General features: G+C 41.8%; 3 protein-coding genes across 5 annotated transcripts in view; 2 read left to right on the plus strand and 1 right to left on the minus strand.

Moving 5' to 3' along the window:
• Positions 1–69: 69 nt before the first annotated feature.
• zfand4 (zinc finger, AN1-type domain 4) lies at positions 70–12,542 on the plus strand. 2 transcript variants are annotated; one of them, XM_084021329.1, is made up of 10 exons: positions 70–367; positions 2,123–2,434; positions 3,579–3,654; positions 4,363–4,430; positions 4,537–4,723; positions 5,119–5,278; positions 5,602–6,804; positions 7,420–7,474; positions 10,734–10,851; positions 11,492–12,542. In XM_084021329.1, the coding sequence occupies exons 2-10, from the start codon at positions 2,251–2,253 to the stop codon at positions 11,625–11,627; spliced, it is 2,187 nt and encodes a 728-aa protein (XP_083877455.1). In that variant the 5' UTR covers positions 70–367; positions 2,123–2,250; the 3' UTR covers positions 11,628–12,542. The 2 variants fall into 2 exon arrangements, with proteins under 2 accessions (XP_083877455.1, XP_083877454.1); XM_084021328.1 differs by having other exon boundaries at positions 70–267.
• Positions 12,543–16,645: 4,103 nt separating this feature from the next.
• LOC311020578 (E3 ubiquitin-protein ligase MARCHF8-like) overlaps positions 16,646–21,136 on the plus strand; it is a 61,907-nt gene continuing 57,416 nt past the window's right edge. For both annotated transcript variants that reach the window (XM_084020685.1, XM_084020687.1), the window contains exon 1: positions 16,646–16,775. The gene's annotated coding sequence lies outside the window, so the exon portion shown is untranslated. The remainder of the gene's footprint in view (positions 16,776–21,136) is intronic.
• Positions 20,626–21,136, minus strand: part of sfxn3 (sideroflexin 3) — a 234,876-nt gene continuing 234,365 nt past the window's right edge. The window contains exon 12 of the mRNA XM_084020683.1: positions 20,626–20,636. The gene's annotated coding sequence lies outside the window, so the exon portion shown is untranslated. The remainder of the gene's footprint in view (positions 20,637–21,136) is intronic.

The raw sequence follows: 21,136 nt of genomic DNA on the forward strand, positions 1-21,136 counted from the left end.
ATTGGTTCCTTTATCTGTCAATCAACCGAAGTCACAAAGGTGTTGTTCAGCCGCTTTTGACAGGTATGATGGTCGCCAAGGGACGCACGGCGACCGACAGCGGTCGCCTCTTTTCCATGTATAGTATTTAGGGTCAACGTGATGAAATGCTGCGCCGATTTGAACGCAACGTTACAGTCAACTGCTAACGTTAACGTTACACCGGACAGCAAAGGACCGGAGCCCACAGATGTTGCCTAGCATCCTGCTAGCCAACCACTGAGAAAGGTAGCCATTGTTTGAGTTGTTGGCTAACATGGCAACGAAAGCTAACATTAGCAGCGTCGGATAGACTTGTTTCACTGCCCCGTTATTGCTGAAGGTATCGGTAAGCAGATTTTTAACAATAAGATACTAACGTTAACCAAATGTTTTGTGAAACGGAAAGATAGATGTGTGTGATCTCTCTTTGCTAACGTTAGCCGCTAGAAATTGCATTGAGACGCCTTCCAAACTCCATTCATCTCCGTTGTCAGGCAGCTAACGGTGGTAGCTAGCGTTGACCTAGTTTATCCCTTTTCGCCGACCTGGCCTGTGACTTCCAACGGTTACGTTACTGGTACGGTCAACCAACGATGGTTAACATTACATGATTAAATGTAGAGGCAATCCCTCTTAACGTTATAGCGATGCCTGCAACATGACAGACTTAACGCGTTTTCTTCAGATAATGGCCTGTTGACGACCCTCAAGTCTCTGAATGGATACACCACAGGCCGTATGCTAACATGACAGAGCCTACAATCAGAGAAACAGTGCATCTTAAGGGTTGTTGACCAGTGTGTACAATTTTGTGGGCATGTGTGGTTTGCTTGAGCTCTTGTCAGACTCCAGTAACTTCGCCAGTAAAGTGATGTATCTCAATAGGTCAGTGTGTATTATGTGCTCTGGACAGCAGCTTATGGACAACTGTGCTCCAAAACACAATGGAACAATTCAATATATACACACACACATATACACACACTGTGATTTCCTGGTGAGAAATAAGAAGACTAATATATATATTAGTCAAAGCCCTCGCAAACAGGGTGTCCAAGAGGACCGGGTCACCAACATACAGCTTCAGAGCAAACTGTCTGGCCAGATAGGGTCAGACAATTCTTCAGTCTTAAGAAGGGCTTTTTATACAGTTGATAGTGGTATGTCATCAGAGAAGCATTGTTAATACAGTTCTCATCAATCCCAAACCAGCAAATGTATAATGGTTCCAAGGTGAGATACTTCATCATAAATTATTTTCTTAAAAACCAAACCATGAAATATGGTTATATAATGTAACATTTCAGATGTTGAATTCAGCTTCTGTACTTTTATTTATTTAACAGTATGTAAACATGATTGGAATACCCTGTCTGTCTCTAATCTGGTAAAAATGTTGGTGAGTCAAGTGACACGAGGTGATCTGTCAAAGGCTGTGTCAGGCACAGGACACTTCATACGGACGGGCTTATGTAGCACACCTGATCGCCTTGAATTTTGGCCATGGCCTTAAATGCTGCACTGAATTTTTTATGAGAAGGTTGCACATGTCTGCTGCCATTGATACACACCCCTTGTTCCAAAACAATTGCTCCTCAATTTGAAACATACTAGAAGACAGTTTCAGTCTTGCAGAAGGATTTGTATTACATACATGAGCATATTTTTGTGTCTGTTACCACTTGTCCATCTGGTTTACTACTGTCATGCAGTATTTCTTATATATACGTTGGTGTGGTGTACCTAAATAGATTTTTCCTTCCATAAAGATATTTATGTCTGCACCCAAATTCAGCTGAATAAATGGATTCATTGGAAATTCAGTTGAATACATTAATTGATTGAAAGTCGGTCAAAATGTGCAAAAAATGTGCAATCAAAAATTACTTGACTATCAGAGGTTATGTTTTGAATCTCATTTGAATATTGAGGCGACTTGCTAATGTAAAATTTCAGTAGACTATTACTGATACATGGACCTGTGGGAATCCCATACACTATATGTAAGACACTGGATTGCAGGTGCAGGGGATGATTAAGCAAAGAAAACCTTACAAACATTTTTGAATAAATCATGCCGTGCTTTTCTTTCTACTCACAGCTGTGGTCATCCTGCATGATGTGTGACGGTCGTGAGGCTGGTGAACAGTGCCTGTCCCTCTCTCCTTCATCTTGGGCCAGCCCTCCCATTTAACCATATCCTTGAAGTCTCTCTCCCAACCTGCCAGGATGACTGACAGGAAGGAGCCACCCTTCTTTAATGATGACAGTGTGGGAGCTTTTCACTATAAGCTCCCTTTCTACGATACTATGGAGCTCTTCATAGAGACCCTGACAGGGACCTGTTTTGAGCTACGTGTGTTTCCCTTTGAGGCTGTCATTTCAGTCAAGGCAAAGATCCAGAGGCTGGAAGGTACATGGCACACATATGTAAATCTTGCATGTTTTAATCTGTTGTTAGGGAATACAGGCATTACTTTATAAGTCAAGATACTGTACTGATTGAGCCAGCAAGTTCTATCAGTTATTTAGTTTTATTTCAAAAGTTCTATCTATAATGATTTGTTCTAATGTAAAATTCATCACATAAGCAACATAGGTACCCTTTTCTCCAAAAGTGGGAGTATGATGTCTCTCTGACCCGTTCCATCCACTGTTATTGTTCTCCTCTTTTATATAAAATGGAGGGAACTAGTGAGCCATGCTGAATTACAATGACAAACCTTCTTAGACAACATGTAAAATTATGGGAAAAATTATGGGTTTGCTGATTTTGTGAAATGCAACTACTTAACAATATTACAACAAATCCACTTGTTGGCTTGTCTCCTGAGTAAAGCAGCAGACACACCAATACTAATTCCTACATGTATTTTGACCTTGGCTATCCTCTCAAGGTTGCTCTCTTTTGTAGATCAAGTTGACCTTACATATCTACATTCTCTGCTGCTGTTTTTAGTTTTGGTCAGAAAGGCCTCTGTGTGCTCTGTGTTTGAGGAGGTGTGTCAGCCAAGCCCAAGTGTGTTTGTGACGGAGAAAACCGCTCCGCAATGAATGTACCACTGCTCACTCACTAACACTGGCTCAGCTCCAGCGCCGGGTCAGCAAGTTCACTCTTTGTGGGCACAGAGAGCTTCCTGACTATGCATACAAGCCATCTCATTTCATGAAGTAGCTCTGGAGAGCCTTTGTATTCATTAGGCATCGCTCAACTGGAGACTTATTATCTTGGTCTAATTTGCAATATTAGATACATAGCAGACATATAGTAGTCCAAACAACATCATGTATTTGAAAGTTGTAGCTGTCAGATAAGCTGTCTTTGTGGAGAGGTAGCGCATCGAAAACAAATTCTAAATGTCCATTATTTTGGTTCGTCATTTGTCCCTTTTCCGCAATTGCGTAGTTCTGTCTTTAGGGGGCAGATCTGAGTCATCTTGAGCAGTGTATAGATGTTCATATTGACAGCATTCATATCTAGCCTGTCTGTCTGATTAACAAACTTAACTTTAACTTTAACTTTCTCTGTTTTATCCTCTCTCTGACTGACCGTTAAGGTATCCCTGTTGCCCAGCAACACCTTATTTGGAACAATCTGGAGCTTGAAGATGAACACTGTCTACATGACTATGGGTAAATCTATTTCTATCCTTCTGAGCACTGACACAGAGGCAAAACCGTGCCGAGAACAGAGCGTGTTAAATCAATGACTAGCATTACTCACAACCTGTGTATAAAGCATGAAGTTATTTGCACTTTGAAGTCCTAACTGCTGCAGCGGTGACTCAGGCTTGAGTCCATTTAACGTGTCGCAAATGAGCCAGAGATGTAGAGGCAGATGAGACAAGTGACATACTGGTCATATTTAGAGCGCTTGCCCCTCCACTCTTGTCATTTCATGAGATGCAGACCTCACCCTCCAGTGCTCTGCTGGCTGAAGATGGTGGTATTGTTATGAGTGCTTGTCACTTCATTTTCCACATGAACAGCCTCTGGTGAGATCTTGCGAGGCTTGCCTATCACACTGCAGCATGCTTTTGAAGTTTTCGAAGCAGATGGGTAGAAAAAAGCAATGAAACATCTGCTCATCAAATGTTCCAGTGGAATTCCCAGTCATGCACTTAAGTTCATCTGGAAATCATCCTGACACTCGGAGTGCTGTTTACTTTATATCAGAGCATCTCCCCTCTGTCCCAGAAGTAATACATTTAACCCTACATTTAAATATGTTGCCTCCTTTTATTTTCCTTTGTCCCATTAAAATGACATACGCCGGGGAATGGGTTACAATACTCTTCTCTTATTATGTCGTGTTGATCATCAGCCTGTTTGTGTTTGCAGCATTGCAGAGGGCTGCACTTTGAAATTGGTCCTGGCTATGAGGGGAGGCCCAATTAACACCAGGAGAGGTAAGGAAAAGACCAAAGAACTGTTTTTTCACATGACAGCTGGACATTTTACATTACATCCTGAAATTTAAATGTACGGTTCCCCTCTGTTTTTTTTTTTTGTCAGTAACCATGGAGGATCCTATCAAAGAGGTGACTGACCTGATGGAGAGCACAAAGGAGGAGGGATGGGAGAAAAGCTTGGCCAACAAGCAGGTCACGTTTGTGGTCTATCGTGAAAATGACCAGCTAAACTTCTTCCGAGTGGTCGACAGAGGAGATGGCGGCCTGACCCCTCTGTCTGAATCTCTGAGGTCTGGATAATGTCATAATGTCCTTGTTGTTTTGAAGCAAAATTATTATGTCATTATATAATTATCTGTCGAAATACTGAAACCAAATGTATGCAATTAATTGGGTTATCTTTAGACATCCAGTAACATCAGAACAATAAAGGCTATTGCATTAGGTCCTAAGTATAAATAATTGTGCAAAGATAAAACAGGCACACACGAGGAACAAATAGGATAAATTAGTGTAATTATCCAATTATTCTGCCAGTGTGGAGTTTAGTACTTAACATTGATTATGCTGTGGTAGCTGTGGAAGCTGAGTTCAGTGAGCAGGGCCACTGAAGAAACTGCCGACAGCTTTGTTAGATCACTAATAGGAAGAGTGTTTTGTTTTTTTTGCCTCTCATATTTTCCAGTGGCGGCTCGGTGTATGATGTGTGTGCAGAGGAGGAGGAGGAGGAGGAGGAGGATGGAGAGAGTTCCGCAGCTGCACAGCAAAGCCTTGAGAACTCCATCACCATGAATAAAATGAAGCTGCTCAAAGCCAAAATGGAGTGCATGAACCTCAACAAGAAGGTTGGAAGCTCCTATGATTACAGAAACCTGTTGGAATTTTACTACCTATCCGATGTGTGAATGGGGCCTTCTTGTAATAATTATAGACTGGTAGCCTTCAACCATTTTGCATAATGCAGATGTACTGGGCTAAACAATATTTTGCAAGCATTTGTAAGATGATAGTTTTTCAGTACACTTTTTGCTTTTAATTAATTTTTGCACAATGCTTAAATCAAGTGATGAGATTTTACTGAATGGGGGGAATACTGAAAATGCAGTGTACATTTGAGAGGGTTCTGTGGTAAAATCTGACTTTCTCTGTCTCTGCTCGTGTCCTCCAGCCCAAGATGTCAGCAAAGGTAAAACCACGGCCCCCGGTCAGCCCACATCCCTGCGGTGGCTCTCTAGGACCTTCCGGCACACGACACCACCACCATCGCCTCTTTCGTTCTCTCCCCCAGATCAACCAGCCTTGGCAGTCAAATGTACAACTACCTCCAATCGCAGACCATGAGTCCATAGACCCCTCCCTGCCCTCAAGCGCTGCCCACTTTTCTATCCCCAGACGATCCCCTCCCTCCTTCTCCTCACCTTCTTGCTATATGCTTCAGGAGGAAGAGCCATGGGAGACATGCCCACCATTTGCAAAGTTCCGGCCCCCTCCCAAAGTTTCCCGGTTGGACATTGGCAGCACCAGGTTGATGAGGGACTGTGTGTACCCTCAGCTCCCTCCGCTGTGTATCAGGGGGCCACCCGAAGCCACTTTTGACCCAGCTGAGACTGTAGGGGAGGCAGTTAGGCTGAGTTTGTTAGAGGAAGCCGCTGGGCTGGTTGTGCCAGCACAACCTGGAGCTCCATTTGGGGAACTGTTTGACCCTCTGAGTCTGGATGTGTCCAGCCAGCCAGAGGGAGGTGGTCGGTCGCTCTCCCCTTCCCCACTCAGTACCTGGACACTTGGGACAAGTGATATGCTTACCAGCAGAGGTGATAGAACACAGCTCGGCACACCATTTCATATCAGCCCCCCCTCTCCATTACCCGTCTCCACCTCACCATCAGCTTCTACCAGACTGCTGCCTCAGGCTTTTGATTCCACTCTCTCCCGTTCGCAGCCCAACTTCCAAGCACAATCCTCAACACAAGTGAAGCCACGCAGCACATCCCCCCACCCCTCCACCACCCCGTCGACTCATCAACCACGGCAACCACGTGGTGTTAAAGTGGAGTCACCTGGCAAGAGGCCAGAGCTCATCTCCAAGAGGGAAGCAAGAGACATCACTAAGATGGCCAACCAAGCCTGGAAGCAGCCACTGGGGTCCCTGAACAACTCGGATCTCTTGGCTTCTCTCTCGGCTCCAGACAGCAGCAACGTTAGGGATGGCCTTGGAGAGAGTCTGGGATTCACATTGGCGTTGCCCCCTGCCACTGCCTCAGGACTGGGCAGCCTTGGTTCCAGGCTGCCACCCATCCCAACTAACAGGCTCCTTCCGGATGATCTGATAAGACAAATGTCACCGTTGCACCGAGCAGCAGCCTCTTACATGGTGAGTACAGAGCTATATGGAAATAATTTAATCCTTAATTATTATCTTATTTATTGTATATTTTTTGCTATAATTATCATGATACGACATTTACTGAAGTGTTGAAGGAGATCATAGTATCTTATCCCATCTTATTATGGTGGCAAAGAACACAATATAATGATAAAACAGAAAATACCCACACATTGCTTCTCAGATTAAATATTTTATTATAATGTAATGGGAGTTCATAAAATCAGACATGAACCCATATGGGACATGTTGGGGTTGTATTAATACAATGTGAAATGGTTTCCAGTGAAATATAATCTAACAAAATGCATCTTATTTGCAGCATCACACATAAGCAAAATTAACTGCCTCGTAATAAGTTAGATGCACAAGGAGAAATGCAAATATTAGTCATTCTTTTTCTTTTTGAACTACAAGTTTATGCAGCAGGACGAACTGCATAATTAAAATACAATGTACGCCTCACCTCCTGATGTATGGTTCAGTCCTAGTAATAGAGTTGATATTTTTTATTACTTCGTTTAGATGTAATATTGCAAGAAAAAGAACTGCAATTGTTTTATTGATTAGCTCTAAAAATGTTTCATGTTGCTGTTTTCTCAGGTCACCAACACTCTTGCATCAGCTGGGGGAGCGGCGACTTCATTGGGAAGAATGGGTAAGGGAGATGCACACCTTTATGTTGTCATAAAGCATGCAAAGCAAGTGTTGTATTGTAGTGTCGGGATCGCACATTACAGTTGTGGACTTGACAGCCATCTGTTGTACCAGAGCTTTGTAGCCAAACAGTTCTGAACTAAGATGCAGTTCTTAGGAGGTGCAGTCGCATATAGAAAGAGTGCAGTGATGTGAGAGCCTTCAGTGCATGTTGTGGGAGTACACAGGAACAAAGCACCGCAAGAGCTTGAAATATTCATGATTGCTTCAACTGCAGAAGGCGCCAGGCCTGCACATGAGCACGCTCACTAATTTATGTCGACCACTGATATGCGTAGACTATTCACAGAGAAAGAATAAGGATAAATATATATGTCAAGTAATGAGTCACGGTATACCTAGTCTCCTTTATTACTGGACACGTCACAGTGTCCCGCATGACGGTCAAATAATTGACGCATCAATTACTTTTAAGTTTTTCAACTGCCTTTTCACACAGGGTTATGAAATATAAAATAAATCATATCTACAGAAATGTGTTTTCATTTTTAAGTGGACTTCCTAAATAAATTCCATGTAGATACTAAGTATGCTGACAGCGGTGTCCACACCTGCATGAGTCATTAAAATAAAAAGAATCCTCAAAAGATTTATTTTAGAGACACAGTAATTGGCAGTAATTACAGCTTCTGGTCTTCTTTGCCTTCGCTGGCGATACACACACCTACACTTAAGTGTTTCTCTCATTGTTCTGTGCAGAAATAAGTCAGATTTAATGGGAATTCTTGGTTAACTATAGATTTTGGGGTTTGGGCAAGTGGGATTCTTCTCTCCACTCTGAAGAGGCCATGTGAGGACAGCCAAACTTAAATCCACTTATTGTCCTGACTATGTTGTTCTGGAAGTTGTGCTGTGTGTGTCATCAAGTGAGTCATCTCTCGACTGTGAGATTGCATGTGCTCTCAACAGGTTTTTTTTGTTTTTCTCCCCAAAGCTCTATATTTGTCATTCACAATGGTTTCCCAGATCAGAACCTTCCACTTCAGTCTGATCAGCAGTCCTCAAAATATGATGTGAGATGCCCTGCCGAGGTTTACTTCAGAGATGTCTTGAAGAATAATAAGCAGTGGATAAAGTAGCTTTTGGCATTCAGGGCTCTAGACCAGAGATACTTATCCCTCATGCTTGTTATTGAAGGCAGTTTTTTTAAGTTGTGTCAGTGGCTTCTCTATGAAAATAGAAGAAATAGTTCCATCCAAGCTCAATCTGAATGCACACAGTATGTAAGTAAGGCATTTCTTAATGTTGGTTTTGTTGCTAAAAATGGGTGCTCACTTTATGGCTATTGGGTAATGTGTAGGCAAAATAGGGATGTCCTGAACTTAAGCAAAATATAGTTATGCTAGCAATGCTTTGTTTTGTATGTTTATTTATTTGACCTTTATTTAACCAGGTGGGTCAATTGAGAACCGATTCTCATTTGCAATGACGACCTGGCCAAGAAGCAGCAGCAAGGCGGAGTACAAAAAACATAAACAGGAATAGAGACAGATTACACAACATAACAGTATTAAAAGATAATGTCTGTTATTTCCCAGAGGTTTCCTGGAAGGAACTGTATAATTTTTCACTAATTATAGGGACATTTGAGAGGATATTTAGCTGGACAGAGATTTAAATTGTCAAGAAATTAGAAAATAATATTTTTATTATTATGCACTTCGGTTTAAATGGAACTATTTCAACAAAAAAATCACTATTTTAATGACTACCTTGTAGTTATTTCAAGAAAACGTCCTTGGAAATTATCAGGGAAGTCCAGACCTGTAAAAGAAACCATATTTGGATTGATCTGTAATGCAGATCTATTGTTTATGCTTCCGGTATACCAGCTTTGACATCGTACCGTCCTCCAGTAAATCATTGGAAACCTTTCCGCTGTCATCCGTTACTGAACTGCAGCGCAACACAAACAAAACACAAGTCAGGAGTTTGGGTGATGATATCAACACTGACAGCAGGTGACACACTGAGGAACTTTAAGTTACAAAAAAGGAACCTTTGTTTCTCTCAGGGCAACAGGTCGTTACAGTGCTGCTGTGTACAGAACTGATCCTCTGTATTAAGTAATGTGATTGGGACAGACCTTATTTGAATGCAATAATGCATTTGAGTTAGGTCTACTCAACAAGATAATGTGGAAAATATTGTTTGGGTCTGAATATATTTGAACCTGCTCTGTATGGCAGTAGATTAAAGTGCACAAGACAAATACTGATTCAATCCCACGCCCAGCTGCTTGACAGCAAGCTTCCTGTATGTTCATCACAGAGCTGTCAGTTTTATCTGAATGTTCCCGTTTCCCTACGGCTCACAAAGCCTGCCGAGCTGCATGCTTCCACGCACAAGATCATCACAGATACACGCTGACATAAACCAGCGCTCCCTGATTTAGGAAATGAACGGTTTGTTTTCTGAAGTATTTTCTCAAATTTGGGGGTAGTGGGTAATGCCCCCTTTCAAACAATTATCTGCACCATTTCAAGAATAGCGGCATTCACTGCTGTTGTAGTGGAGCTACAGTGCTACTTGTGGAATACAATGATTTAAAAAAAGCACCCTTTATCATAAACTCAGTTTGAAATTAATTGTGAGAACTGACAAAGAAACCCCCGCTAAAAAGACATGAATATGACAGTGTGAACACTGTTTCTTTTTTAAGGGATTATTTTCTGACAATTTTATCCCTGTGGTTATTGGGTGACATTCAGCAGACATAATTCATGATATGTGAAAGCATTCTCCATGTGCTCAGTAAAATTATCATAAACTAGGACTGAGAGGTTTTTAGAGCTTAAAAGCATATTACATTTCTGGCCACACTCTAGTGTTTGATTTCACAGCAGGTGTTTTGCCTTTTGACAACTGGTGAAAACTGCTGCTTTTACATCATCCTGGGCTTTGGTAAGAAGTATAACATGCCTCAAAGTACGGAAATCTAGGTTTATCACTATTTTCTGATTTGTGGGATGTTAAAGAAAGCAGAAATTAAAGTTAAAGTAAAAAAATGTTCTTTCAATCTCCAGTTATGCTGTATGTATCAGGGGCACTTAAAATGATATCGCATACAGAAGAAAGCTAAGCTACGCCGTGGGGTTGTGTGGAGATTACTACAAAATCTTTCACTAGATGATCCGTTATTCCACACCAGCTCCTGTCAAGTATATAATAATAATAATAAATGTTTTCTCTCTTCCCAGGCACTCCAGCATGCCACCTACCTCCAGTCAAGGTTCCCACAGGCAGCAAGAAGAAGAGCTCAAAGCATTGCTTCCTCTGTGGCAAGAAGACTGGCCTGGCCACCAGCTACGAGTGCAGGTACAACTGCCTCCAGCATTTTCCACCTGCACTCACTCTCTCATCCACTCGCTGCCTGACTCTAAATCAAATCTCCCCCTATTTGTCATTCCTGTCCTTGAAGCAGCCATTTTAGTAGAAAGTGGTCTTTTCCCAGTTCATCGTTTTTTTTTGTCTCTTAGCTATCTCTCCAGTGAAAACATGTCTCTGTTCACTGCTTGTTCTGCCACAAGTTATAAGCAACATCAAAGTTTCTCCCCATGACATCAATCTGGATCACTTCCTTGTCTCGGGCCTTGTCCGGGGTGTACACCCTCAATCTGATGCAACAGTGTGTAACATGGAGCGCCAAACTGTTTTTCAAAAGACTAACTAACGTTCCTGTGATAGAAAAGTAGTGTCATTTACTCAATATTAGTGTTTATAAATTAAATAAATTAGACACGGTAATTAGTAGAAATTGTGGTTCTCTTTTTGACAAATTGACTGATGCAAATACAGAGATTAAACACACCAAGGAGGTCTAAGAAATCTATGCTAAAGAGGAATTGTTTGTATTCGCTGACTGAGGTCTCTCAAGTAGGATGCTGTAAATATATAAACTGTTGTTTCTAGATATTTGCATGCATACCCAAATATCTGTTTTATTTAAATTTTTCAGGTGTGGTCACAACTTCTGTGCCACCCACCGCTACGCAGAGACGCATGACTGCACTCATGACTACAAGGGTGCCGGGCGGAGATTTCTTCAAGAGACCAACCCTCTCGTCAGTGCTCCCAAGCTGCCTAAGATCTAGAAGTTACAAGCCTAGCAGAAAAGAAAGGAACTTATTCACCACTGTGTGCTTTTTTTTAATCAGCCAAGTTTGCTTAAAATTTAAATGAAATATTCAGTGAAGCGTGAACAAAAGAATAGACTGAAATGGCAAAGAACTAATTATCACTTCTTGACAATGTGAAGATGTTTATCCCTTTTATCCGTTACCTTGTTCCTTTTTCCATTGTGTAAATTCAAAACGACAAAAAAAACTGTGCTTGTATGTAGGTAGTTTTTGCTAAATATATCTGCTGCACGTTCAGACGTACCTATTTTTAGTTTTGTCAGCCTTTAAAAAAAATGAGAACGGGGAGAAAAAAAAGGACCACTGATGACTTTTCATTCGACAAGTCTTTGACAGATGCACTTTAGAACTATCATATTTATACATTTGAGTTTCCTTATTGTGGGGGGAAGGATACTTCAGTTTCTGTGTTTGTCTTATGAAGTGTTTATGTTGTCGTCCAGATTTTTATACTCTTCACCTCTTAACGTCTTTCTTACATGGGCACATACATACCGAGATCATGAAATCTTTCTTAAAAGAGAACAGTCCACCCACTTATCGATTAAATACTTAATATTTATTAATGAATAGTACTTATTTAAATTCAAGGTTGGTTTTAAAATAGTAAGTATGCAATGTGTGTAGGTCTGAATGTCAGTTGTAATCTGGTGAATCTGTAATCCTATCAAGTAAACTATTAGGATGGGCGGGGGGGGGGGGGGGGGGGTGCTTATGGTATTTATGATGTGTCTACAAGTAAGGTGGTTGCCATAAAAAAATCTTTTGTAAGTTTTTGTTTTTTATTATTGCTCAGCTGTTGCAAAAACTTTAAATGCTGTTATAGTATATACAGGGGTTTGATCTAATAAAGTTTCTTTCCATACATAATTGTGTGTGTGTGTGTGTGTGTGTGCGCGTGCGTGCGTGCGTGTGTGTGTGCGTGTGTGTGTGTGTGTGTGTGTGTGTGTGTGTGTGTGTGTGTGTGTGCGCGTGCGCAGATCAAATATAATATAATTCTAATTGGCATTTTTTTTTCTGCAATTTCCTTATTTTTTGTGATGCCCTCAAGTCTGTTTCATATCCTCATTATTTGCACATTTGATGTTTGATCTTTCCTGCCGCTCTCCCTTAATAGTTCTCATTTTGCTGTGAAGTAGATGAGAAACTGTTTGTGTTTGTCATCAGCCAAATAATAATTGTCACATTAAGTCCCCTTTCCTCTTGACACAGACCCTCGGCTAGTTCCTTAGCAACGAGCCGAAATCATGTTTGCACCTGCTGAACATTAGACCCTGCACTCTCAGATTTCTAGTTAAAATTAGGGCCAGATCTCCCCTCATTAGCCCTGTTACCATCTCAGGGTGAATGAATGATTCTTGCTGGGCTACTTTCTTGCCCATTTAAGTTCCTCAGCAGGTTCTGTGTTACAAGTACCACAACAAGTTAACAACCTTGTTGAAAAAGAAAAATCCCCAACTCTGACTCAACCTCTGGGCTTTCTGCCATCGCTTCACATTTTCAAGTGCAGCGTCTGCATATTAAGGGTTTTGTCAGGTAGAGCACTTCAAAGCTTGTTTTTGTTTATATGCACACATGCAATAAAACAAACTAATGGGAGTGGAGTGCAAGTAATGTATCGGTAAATATGAGAACATGCGTCATCAAAAACAAATATGCTGTCTTTCTTTGCCGGTGAGTCAGGTAGGAGAACGGTTCAAAACCGTGAAAAGTGGAGCCGGTGGTCATTACTCACCTTTCTTTCACTTTGGATGTTGTTCCTGTGCAACAGACCAACCCTGACCTGAATCACGTCTCTGTGTTTTTATCTTCACTTTCCTCCTTCATGTTGTCCGGCTTTGATGCTGGATAATTGGGCTGTGCAGGATATACAGCTGAAACACTGGTAAGTCTCTCCTGGCAGACAAATGCAACTCAACATGGAGATGGGTAAAAAAAAAAAGAGAGAAAAAAGCGTGTTTACTGGTATCTAAAGATGAATTTAAACCCAACATGTGAAAATAAATGTACTAGTTATTGGGAATCGGCCATCCCTCCCATCAACGCCTTCCAGTTCAGTTTGTCCTTACTTGAGCTTATGACCAAATACCTGCAGAACTAATGACATTCCCATCAGCCTCAGATCTACTATGTTTTTAGTACTAATAATAAAATGTTGATGTTAGCGTTTAGCTCAAAGCACCACTGTGCCTAAGTACAGCAGACTGTGAATGGTTTTCTCTTGACTACGAGATTATAGAGGTTTATTTGAGATAAAACACTTGATTGTTTGCATCCTCTAACCTTCACACAGAAAAAAAGCACTGAAGAACATTTCTGTGTTACCCCAAAGTCCCCCCACACCTTTGAAAGTCATTCATGTCCACTGCTGGAACTACTACTCAGAGAGTTGTATAAAGTTTTCTGTAGCTTTGTCAAGTCTGACAATTGACTTAGAATCAGAACATTTCAACAAAGGAGACATTACAACACAAGGCCCAGAGTTGGAAGGCGTTTTCAAGTGTGGGAGGAAGTGTCAGATAAAAGCCAGAATATCTCAGCTTTTGCTGCATCAACTATGACCACCGTTTTCTAAATCCGTGTCTTGTGGGTCACCAAACTTTAAGAAAGTGCAATACTAAATCCCTCATTCCAGTCTTTTAAGAGTGGATTCTTTTCATTCTCATAACGTGTGTTGTGGGCTATATAAAAGTTTTGTCTGAGTATTTGGTTTCCTTCAGCTCTTTCTCCCATGGAGCACTCTTCCAACTGTTCCTATGCAATGTGTCTTATAACAAACCAAATGCCTGTTTTCTACTTTCGGTTTCAGGATTATTCAGTTTGCCTCTTGCAACTCTGCCAAGTTCTGCAAGTCTTTATTTTCCACAAATAGAAAAACATTGTTTTTTGCCTTTGTTTTCTAGACATGGCTTTTAGAAAAAGAAATCCAGCTCAGCTAGGCTGGCAGTGGACATATCTAAAAACCAAAATGTGAACAGTTTTTTTACATTGTAGGGAAATGATTGCCACTCGATAGTATCCCAGAGCCGTGTCGCTGGAATGTTTAACAGTTGCTTTTGTGTGATTTTGGCCTCAAAACTCCATAAAAAATTGCATTTAGTTAAATAATCTTCAATACAGGCTGAGTAAGATGAACTGTAACAGTTACAGTACTATAAATCTTACTGTGACAGTGTAACCACTCGGCTGTAAAAAATAGCAAACTCTTAACTGACATTTGCATGCATGTGTATAATGAGGAACCGTGATCACAAGTTGAAAGTAACTACGGGAACGTGACAAACATAAATCAACCAGAAGTTTGACTCATATCTGCAAATTTGAATGCCTCTGAAAAGGATACCTCCTAAGTTCTTTTTCACGATCCTTAACCCCTTACCGTATGTGTTATTGTTAATAATACCTGGGCTTGGATGAGTGGCAATGCTGCCAAGTCATATGTGCACAGGGCAAGACAGTCAAGCACTACCAGTCTGACAGGTTAACGTGCCAAAAAAATCTTTGAAAACAGAGTGTTAACCAGTCAAACTCTGCTTTAGTATCAAGAAGAAAGCCCTGTATCTCTGTATGTTCAGCGCAACAAACCACATCCCAATCCTTCCCTGCCACGCAAGACAGACTGTCGCCTATCTCTCTAATGCAGAGACACATCCATGACAATTTGGCAGACTCACTTCTGAGGTGCCCACTTTGTCCAGACAGAGCACAGAGGCTCTGTTGTCCCACCCCCAAGGACGGAGTGGCGGACTGTGCATGAGTAATAAGCTCAAACACAATGTCAGGTTTCATACAGATAGAGCCGACGCTTTCGGTCAACAGAGGATGCATTCCCTCCTATTAATAAGTGAGCCTCTCCAAACATACTGCACTGTGAGTGAGGAGCTCTTTTGGTGTAGTACTAGTTACAGTAAATGGTGTGATTCACTCCACCACACTACAGCCCATTCATAATATGAAATAATGACCAGAATATATGAATATAATCTGACTGGCTTGGAGCAGTAATTTCCCATAGAATGTACTGTTATAATTAGAAATATATATATATATATATATATATATATATATATTGCTTCATTTTTGAGGGAATAGCTGGTGATTTTGAGAAATACACTTAACCTATTCACCTCAGAGTTATCTTAGCATAAAGACTGGAAACAGGGGGGAACTGCTAGCCTAGCTCTGTCTAAAGGGAACAAAATCTACCAGCATATCTAAAACTCATTAAAATGTCATTGTGACTGTTGTTTATTCAATCCATCCAAAAATGAATGCTTAAAAATGACAATTTGGGGTTATGTGCTTGACTACTTCTTGGCCTGGATAAGTAACTTCCTGGAGTCTCTGGTGGTTGCCTGGCAACTGCTCAGCACCATGAAACGATTCTACACATGAAGAATCAGCCCAGTAGTAGCCTATTTTGTATACATTAAAAAAACAATAGCATGCTGATAATTAATGCTCTTTAGAGTTTGTATATTTTGTTCCCTTTAGGCAGAGCCAGGCTCGCTGTTTCCTGTTACCCGTCTTTGTGCTAAGCTAAGCTAACCGGCTGCACTTGCAATACACACCTGAGGATGACATGTAGCAACATTAGCATTAATTTGGAGTTTTCATGTCCACTTGATGAATATAAGTCCAATATTCACTCTCTCTGTCCACACTCTTTCTCGTTTTAGTTTCCTCTTGGTCTCTAGGAACTCCTCAAAATATCTGTCTCTTTAGCTGCTAAATGCTAGGTCCACCTGCTAATGCTAATGGGCAGATTGTGTAACTTATTCCATAGTTGGTTTATGTGAGCTCTGTTTTCGCTGAGACGGTCTACCTGCTGTACTCTGAAGATGTATAATTTTAAATGTAAGAGTAAGTGAGCAATTGATGTAAACATATTTCTTTATTTAACGATAGTCATCGTCATCACAGACATGTCCCACCCCGCGTGCGCCGCCTGTCCTTTAAATTCATTATTTCACATTGCATTTTTCACCCCCCCAGTCCATCTTAACGCGGAAGTCGGTGACGTACCACTACACACACACACACAGCTGCTCATCGGGGGTAATGAAATAAACAAAACGTCGTCATTCGGTGCCAAACACAGTGGTGAGTGTCTTCTCTTTCTTGTTAATTGGAATATAAACGAACATTTGTTCCGCTGCAGCTATGTGTTCATACTCCTCGGTCTCCGCTGCGCCTCTCGGGTTTATTAAACGCAACCGGAGGCGGCTGGCGGTCGGGCGGACGGACGGACGTCTGGACTCTGCTGGGATGTGAATGTGCGAGAATTAGCTTCTTTTTTTATTGTCTGCTGTAGAAGCTGAGAGAGTCGGTCACCGTAGCCTTTTTTGTGTGTGATTCAGGTATGGAAATTCAGTGTAATGTCAACCACTGGTGCGCTCTGCAGCAAAAAAAAAAAAATTAGCAACGCGTTTAGTGTTTCCTCAGATGCATGCTGCATTTATTGACATTATTGTGTGTGGTTTGTCCGTTCAGCGTGTGTTTGTGACTCGAGAGGAGACTTACTGACTGTGTCCGAGCAAGCCTTTGTTAGTCTTCCCCCCATCGAGCCTTTGTAACGCTCAGTGTGCAGTGGAATAAGACGGGACACCAGGTGGTGGAAAAATAATTCACTCCGACGCGATTAAGCATTGTTGCATCGGGTGTTTTAGCATTAATGTTCCATTATTCCACCGTGGGATGCTGTTAATCTGCCTTTTCATACGTATAAATCAGTTGTCTGCCCCTTCTGAGTTTTATCCAAACTGGATCAATATTGATCGGGATGTTAATTGTGAAATTTGCATGCTTTGCTTCTGTCCGACAGCGCGGTTGCTAATGTGTTTTCACCTTAACTGTAGACTTCATGTTTGAGACACACTGTCCGGCCGGATGTTCCCTTATTATGAACCATAATAAACCCAAGCAGAGCGCCCTGGCTGCACTGCTTCCACAGGCTACAGCAGCCGAAAACTATCAGCATTGATTCTAGTTTTTTCTTTTTCTTTTTAATAATCAACTTGACATCAACGACATTCAGATTAAACTGTAAAAACACTGCTTTTTTCCAGATACACAGTGACGTTTGTTCCCTTTTCTGCACCTTATTGTAACGTTCACTCTCACATTACACTCTGCCTCCTCATTGGCTGCAGGATCAGCTTTCCTCAGTTTGTTCCACCTTATACTCCTGCTCTGTGCCATAATATCTGCTGGATAGTCCGTGCTGTGTGTATTGCAGTTGCAGTCTTTTTTTTTTTTTTTAAAGCAAAGCTCTCTTTGTGTACTCCAAAGATTGCTGTCTGCGCTACCAATGTGTGGCTTCTTGAAAACCTTTCATTCCTTTTCATTCCAAGGTAACGAGTGCGTCATGTCAATGACAGCTTCTTATAATACCACCTTTTATCATGATGCTCTGGTGTGGCGGGCAGCTACTGTCAGGGTTAGACGAAGAACCATCTCTTCTGTGTGTGTGTGTGTGTGTGTGTGTGTGTGTGTGTGTGTGTGTGTGTGTTGCACCACTAGCCTTTGGTTATGTCTCAGCAAGTTGTGCAATACTGAGAGCTTGTTGTGATAAGAAGCCTCATTGTCCCGATGGTATCTACGTCGTCTGCATGCATACACTTGCAGAAAACACGGTGTATTCTCACTGTCGTGCTGCGTTGGAATGAATCCTGCCTCCTCACACGGTGTTCCCGCATATCGATCGGTTTCTTTTCTGCAAAAACGCTCTTGAAGTTTCTGAGACAGTTGAGTGTTTTGAACAGTAACGACGGACGGAGGCCTTCTTGTAGGCGAAACAGTTGGATCTCTAATCTTGGTTTCATACTTGAGTTGCACTAAATAAATATTTTTTGAACAAAGTAATGCTTTTAATCTACAGTAGAACGGGGAGAGAAAAGCAGGAAGAAGTCTATTTATTCATGAATTCATGAGCTGTTTTCATCTTGTCAAATTTTTCATGTTGAGCTCACAGATATTGTATATTTTAGCTGAATTATTATGTTCAGGATTTGTTCCTGTTTTGTTCATAATAACTATCAAGTGACGTTTAAAGTGCTATATATTCAGGGGCCTTTTTTTTCAAAAGTTTGACTGCATTTGCACTAACTTATAGCAGTAAAAAACCCCTTCCTGACATGGTCTTCATGACTTGGTGTCCTCTGACATGAAGGATTCAGCAGGTATCAACAAGCTTGCTGCATCTCTTCTGGATCCCAAGCTGCCCAAGTTGTCAACCGACCCTGAAGTCGTCGGTTGTCCTGTCAGGCCCGACTGCAGGGAGAAATGAGAACGTAAAGTTCTGATTATAATTCCAAATGTGAGGAAGAGGGACTTGTCTCTTGAGCTGCTGAAACTGCGAGTGAAGGAGCCTGCAGTCTTAATGGACTGTGCCATTGTGCGCTTGCAAATTAACTCATACTTTCTGTCATCAGAGAACGGTTCTGAGGAAAGTAATTGGAGTGTGGAAAGAAAGCAATCAAAAGTATCTGAAAGCTTCAACAGTAGCTTTCTGCCAATTAACTGCCGTCATTGTTTGACACAATTGGTTGTGATTGTGAAATGTGCCTCCCACGGTATTTTACCATATGGAAGAGGGGATGTGTTTGACAGCCCCCATTGTGCTATTCTATAGAGTTTTCAATCAAATTCAATTAAACAACGGCCAAAAACATTTCGACTTGCAGAAGAGTTTCAGAAAAAACGGTTCTCGCTCTGGTTCACCCAATCCACATCTTTATTCTGGCTAATTAGTCTGTTCCAATCGCTGTGCCGACTGTCCTCACCAATCACACGCAGCATGTTTCAGGAGGCATAGAGCTGAAAATTAGATGTTTATATTTGTGTCGACTTATTTTTCAAGCCTAACAACCTTTTTTTGTTTGTTTTGTTTTGTTAAATCTCATGGTAATGCAGCTCATGATTATTTCTATCACTGATTTTGTGTTGATTTTTAGTCGTCCCTGTGGACAAAAGCAGTAGTGTACCAGATCCCCTTCTAGAAACCTCATTTTCCTGCAGCAGGGTCTGACAGTCTGACCCACACAGTCCTGGTTGTGGTTCTCCCGGGTCTCCTTTCCCTTCAGCAGACCCAGCGTTACGGTTTAGGCGTCCAGCAGTGGTGTGGTGATGGTTCCTAGCTGGGAGAGCAGCGAGGTGAAGTTCTGCTCCTGGTCAGAGGAGGAGCCAAACTCTCCACATACCACCCTGCCGGAGCTCCGGCTCCGACTATTCATTTTGTTACCAATTTATTGGTAAATTTTTTTTTCCATTTTTTAATGTCACTTTAAAAATGGCACCTGCCAGACGCGGCACTCTGACTCGCCCTGCACGTCTTCGCCCACTGCTCCCCCCCCTGTCCCCTCACACCGGTGCTTAATCTGTAAAATAATATTGATTGCGTTTTGCAAAGAGACAGGAAATGGATTCAGCGAGCAAATATCAGTCTGCCTATGTATCCTGTTCCCTTTTACCGGAGTGTGTGCCTGCCTCATTCAGGATGTGGGTTTTCCTGGACTCTTGTGACTGTAAGGAAGTTGAGGCAGTGTCAGTCAGTACCACAACTTCCAGTTTAAAAAAGTTTTACTTTTTTTTATTGATTGGCTGAACTAATTAAAACTCTATTAACAATAACACAAGCATATGGCTGCTTGCAATTGTCTCACAAGGGTTCCAGTGCCTTGTAGACTCCGTCCATCTGTTCCATACTGCTGTTTGTCATGTGATCCTGGACTATAATCGTATGAACACGTTCTCCGCTCGTCTTGTTCCGTCAGCGTCTGGCGAGGCTGTAATCTAATAACATAATAAAGATATGATACGGTGTCATTTCTCTTTGCCTCCCCCTCCGCTAACTCAATCCTGGCCTTCCCTGCTGCTGAACCCCACTGTGGCTAGGCTTCGTCTGTAGGGAATATGGAGTATTGATCCAATCTAATGACTTCCTCCCATAGATGATGTCATACACCCGTGTGAACTACACCTCACTGGAGTAATGCTAATGGCAGTATTTTAAGCATGTGATACCAGGACAGTGTTTATATCGATATTTCTTACAGATCCTAAGTTGCCTCCCGCACTCAGACTTACAACCTGTGTGTGTGTGTGTGTGTGTGTGTGTGTGTGTGTGTGTGTGTGTGTGTGTGTGTGTGTGTGTGTGTGTGTGTGTGTGTGTGTGTGTGTGTGTGTGTGTGTGTGTGTGTGTGTGTGTGTGTGTGTGTGTGTGTGTGTGTGTGTGTGTGTGTGTGTGTGTGTGTGTGTGTGTGTGTGTGTGTGTGTGTGTGTGTTGCATGGCTGCAATGAAACGATAATGTACAGGATGAAGCGAGGGGAGTGCTCGACAGCTGTTATAAATCAGCCGAGCAGAGGTGCTGGCTCAGCTGAACGGACCATGGGATGGCACCGCCGCAGGTAGCGGGCTATGGTTGATGATGTCATTAGGGCTTTCACAGTCTCCGTAGGTTTCC

This window comes from Eutrigla gurnardus, assembly GCF_963514095.1.
Source record: "Eutrigla gurnardus genome assembly, chromosome: 11".
Classification (NCBI taxonomy): domain Eukaryota; kingdom Metazoa; phylum Chordata; class Actinopteri; order Perciformes; family Triglidae; genus Eutrigla; species Eutrigla gurnardus.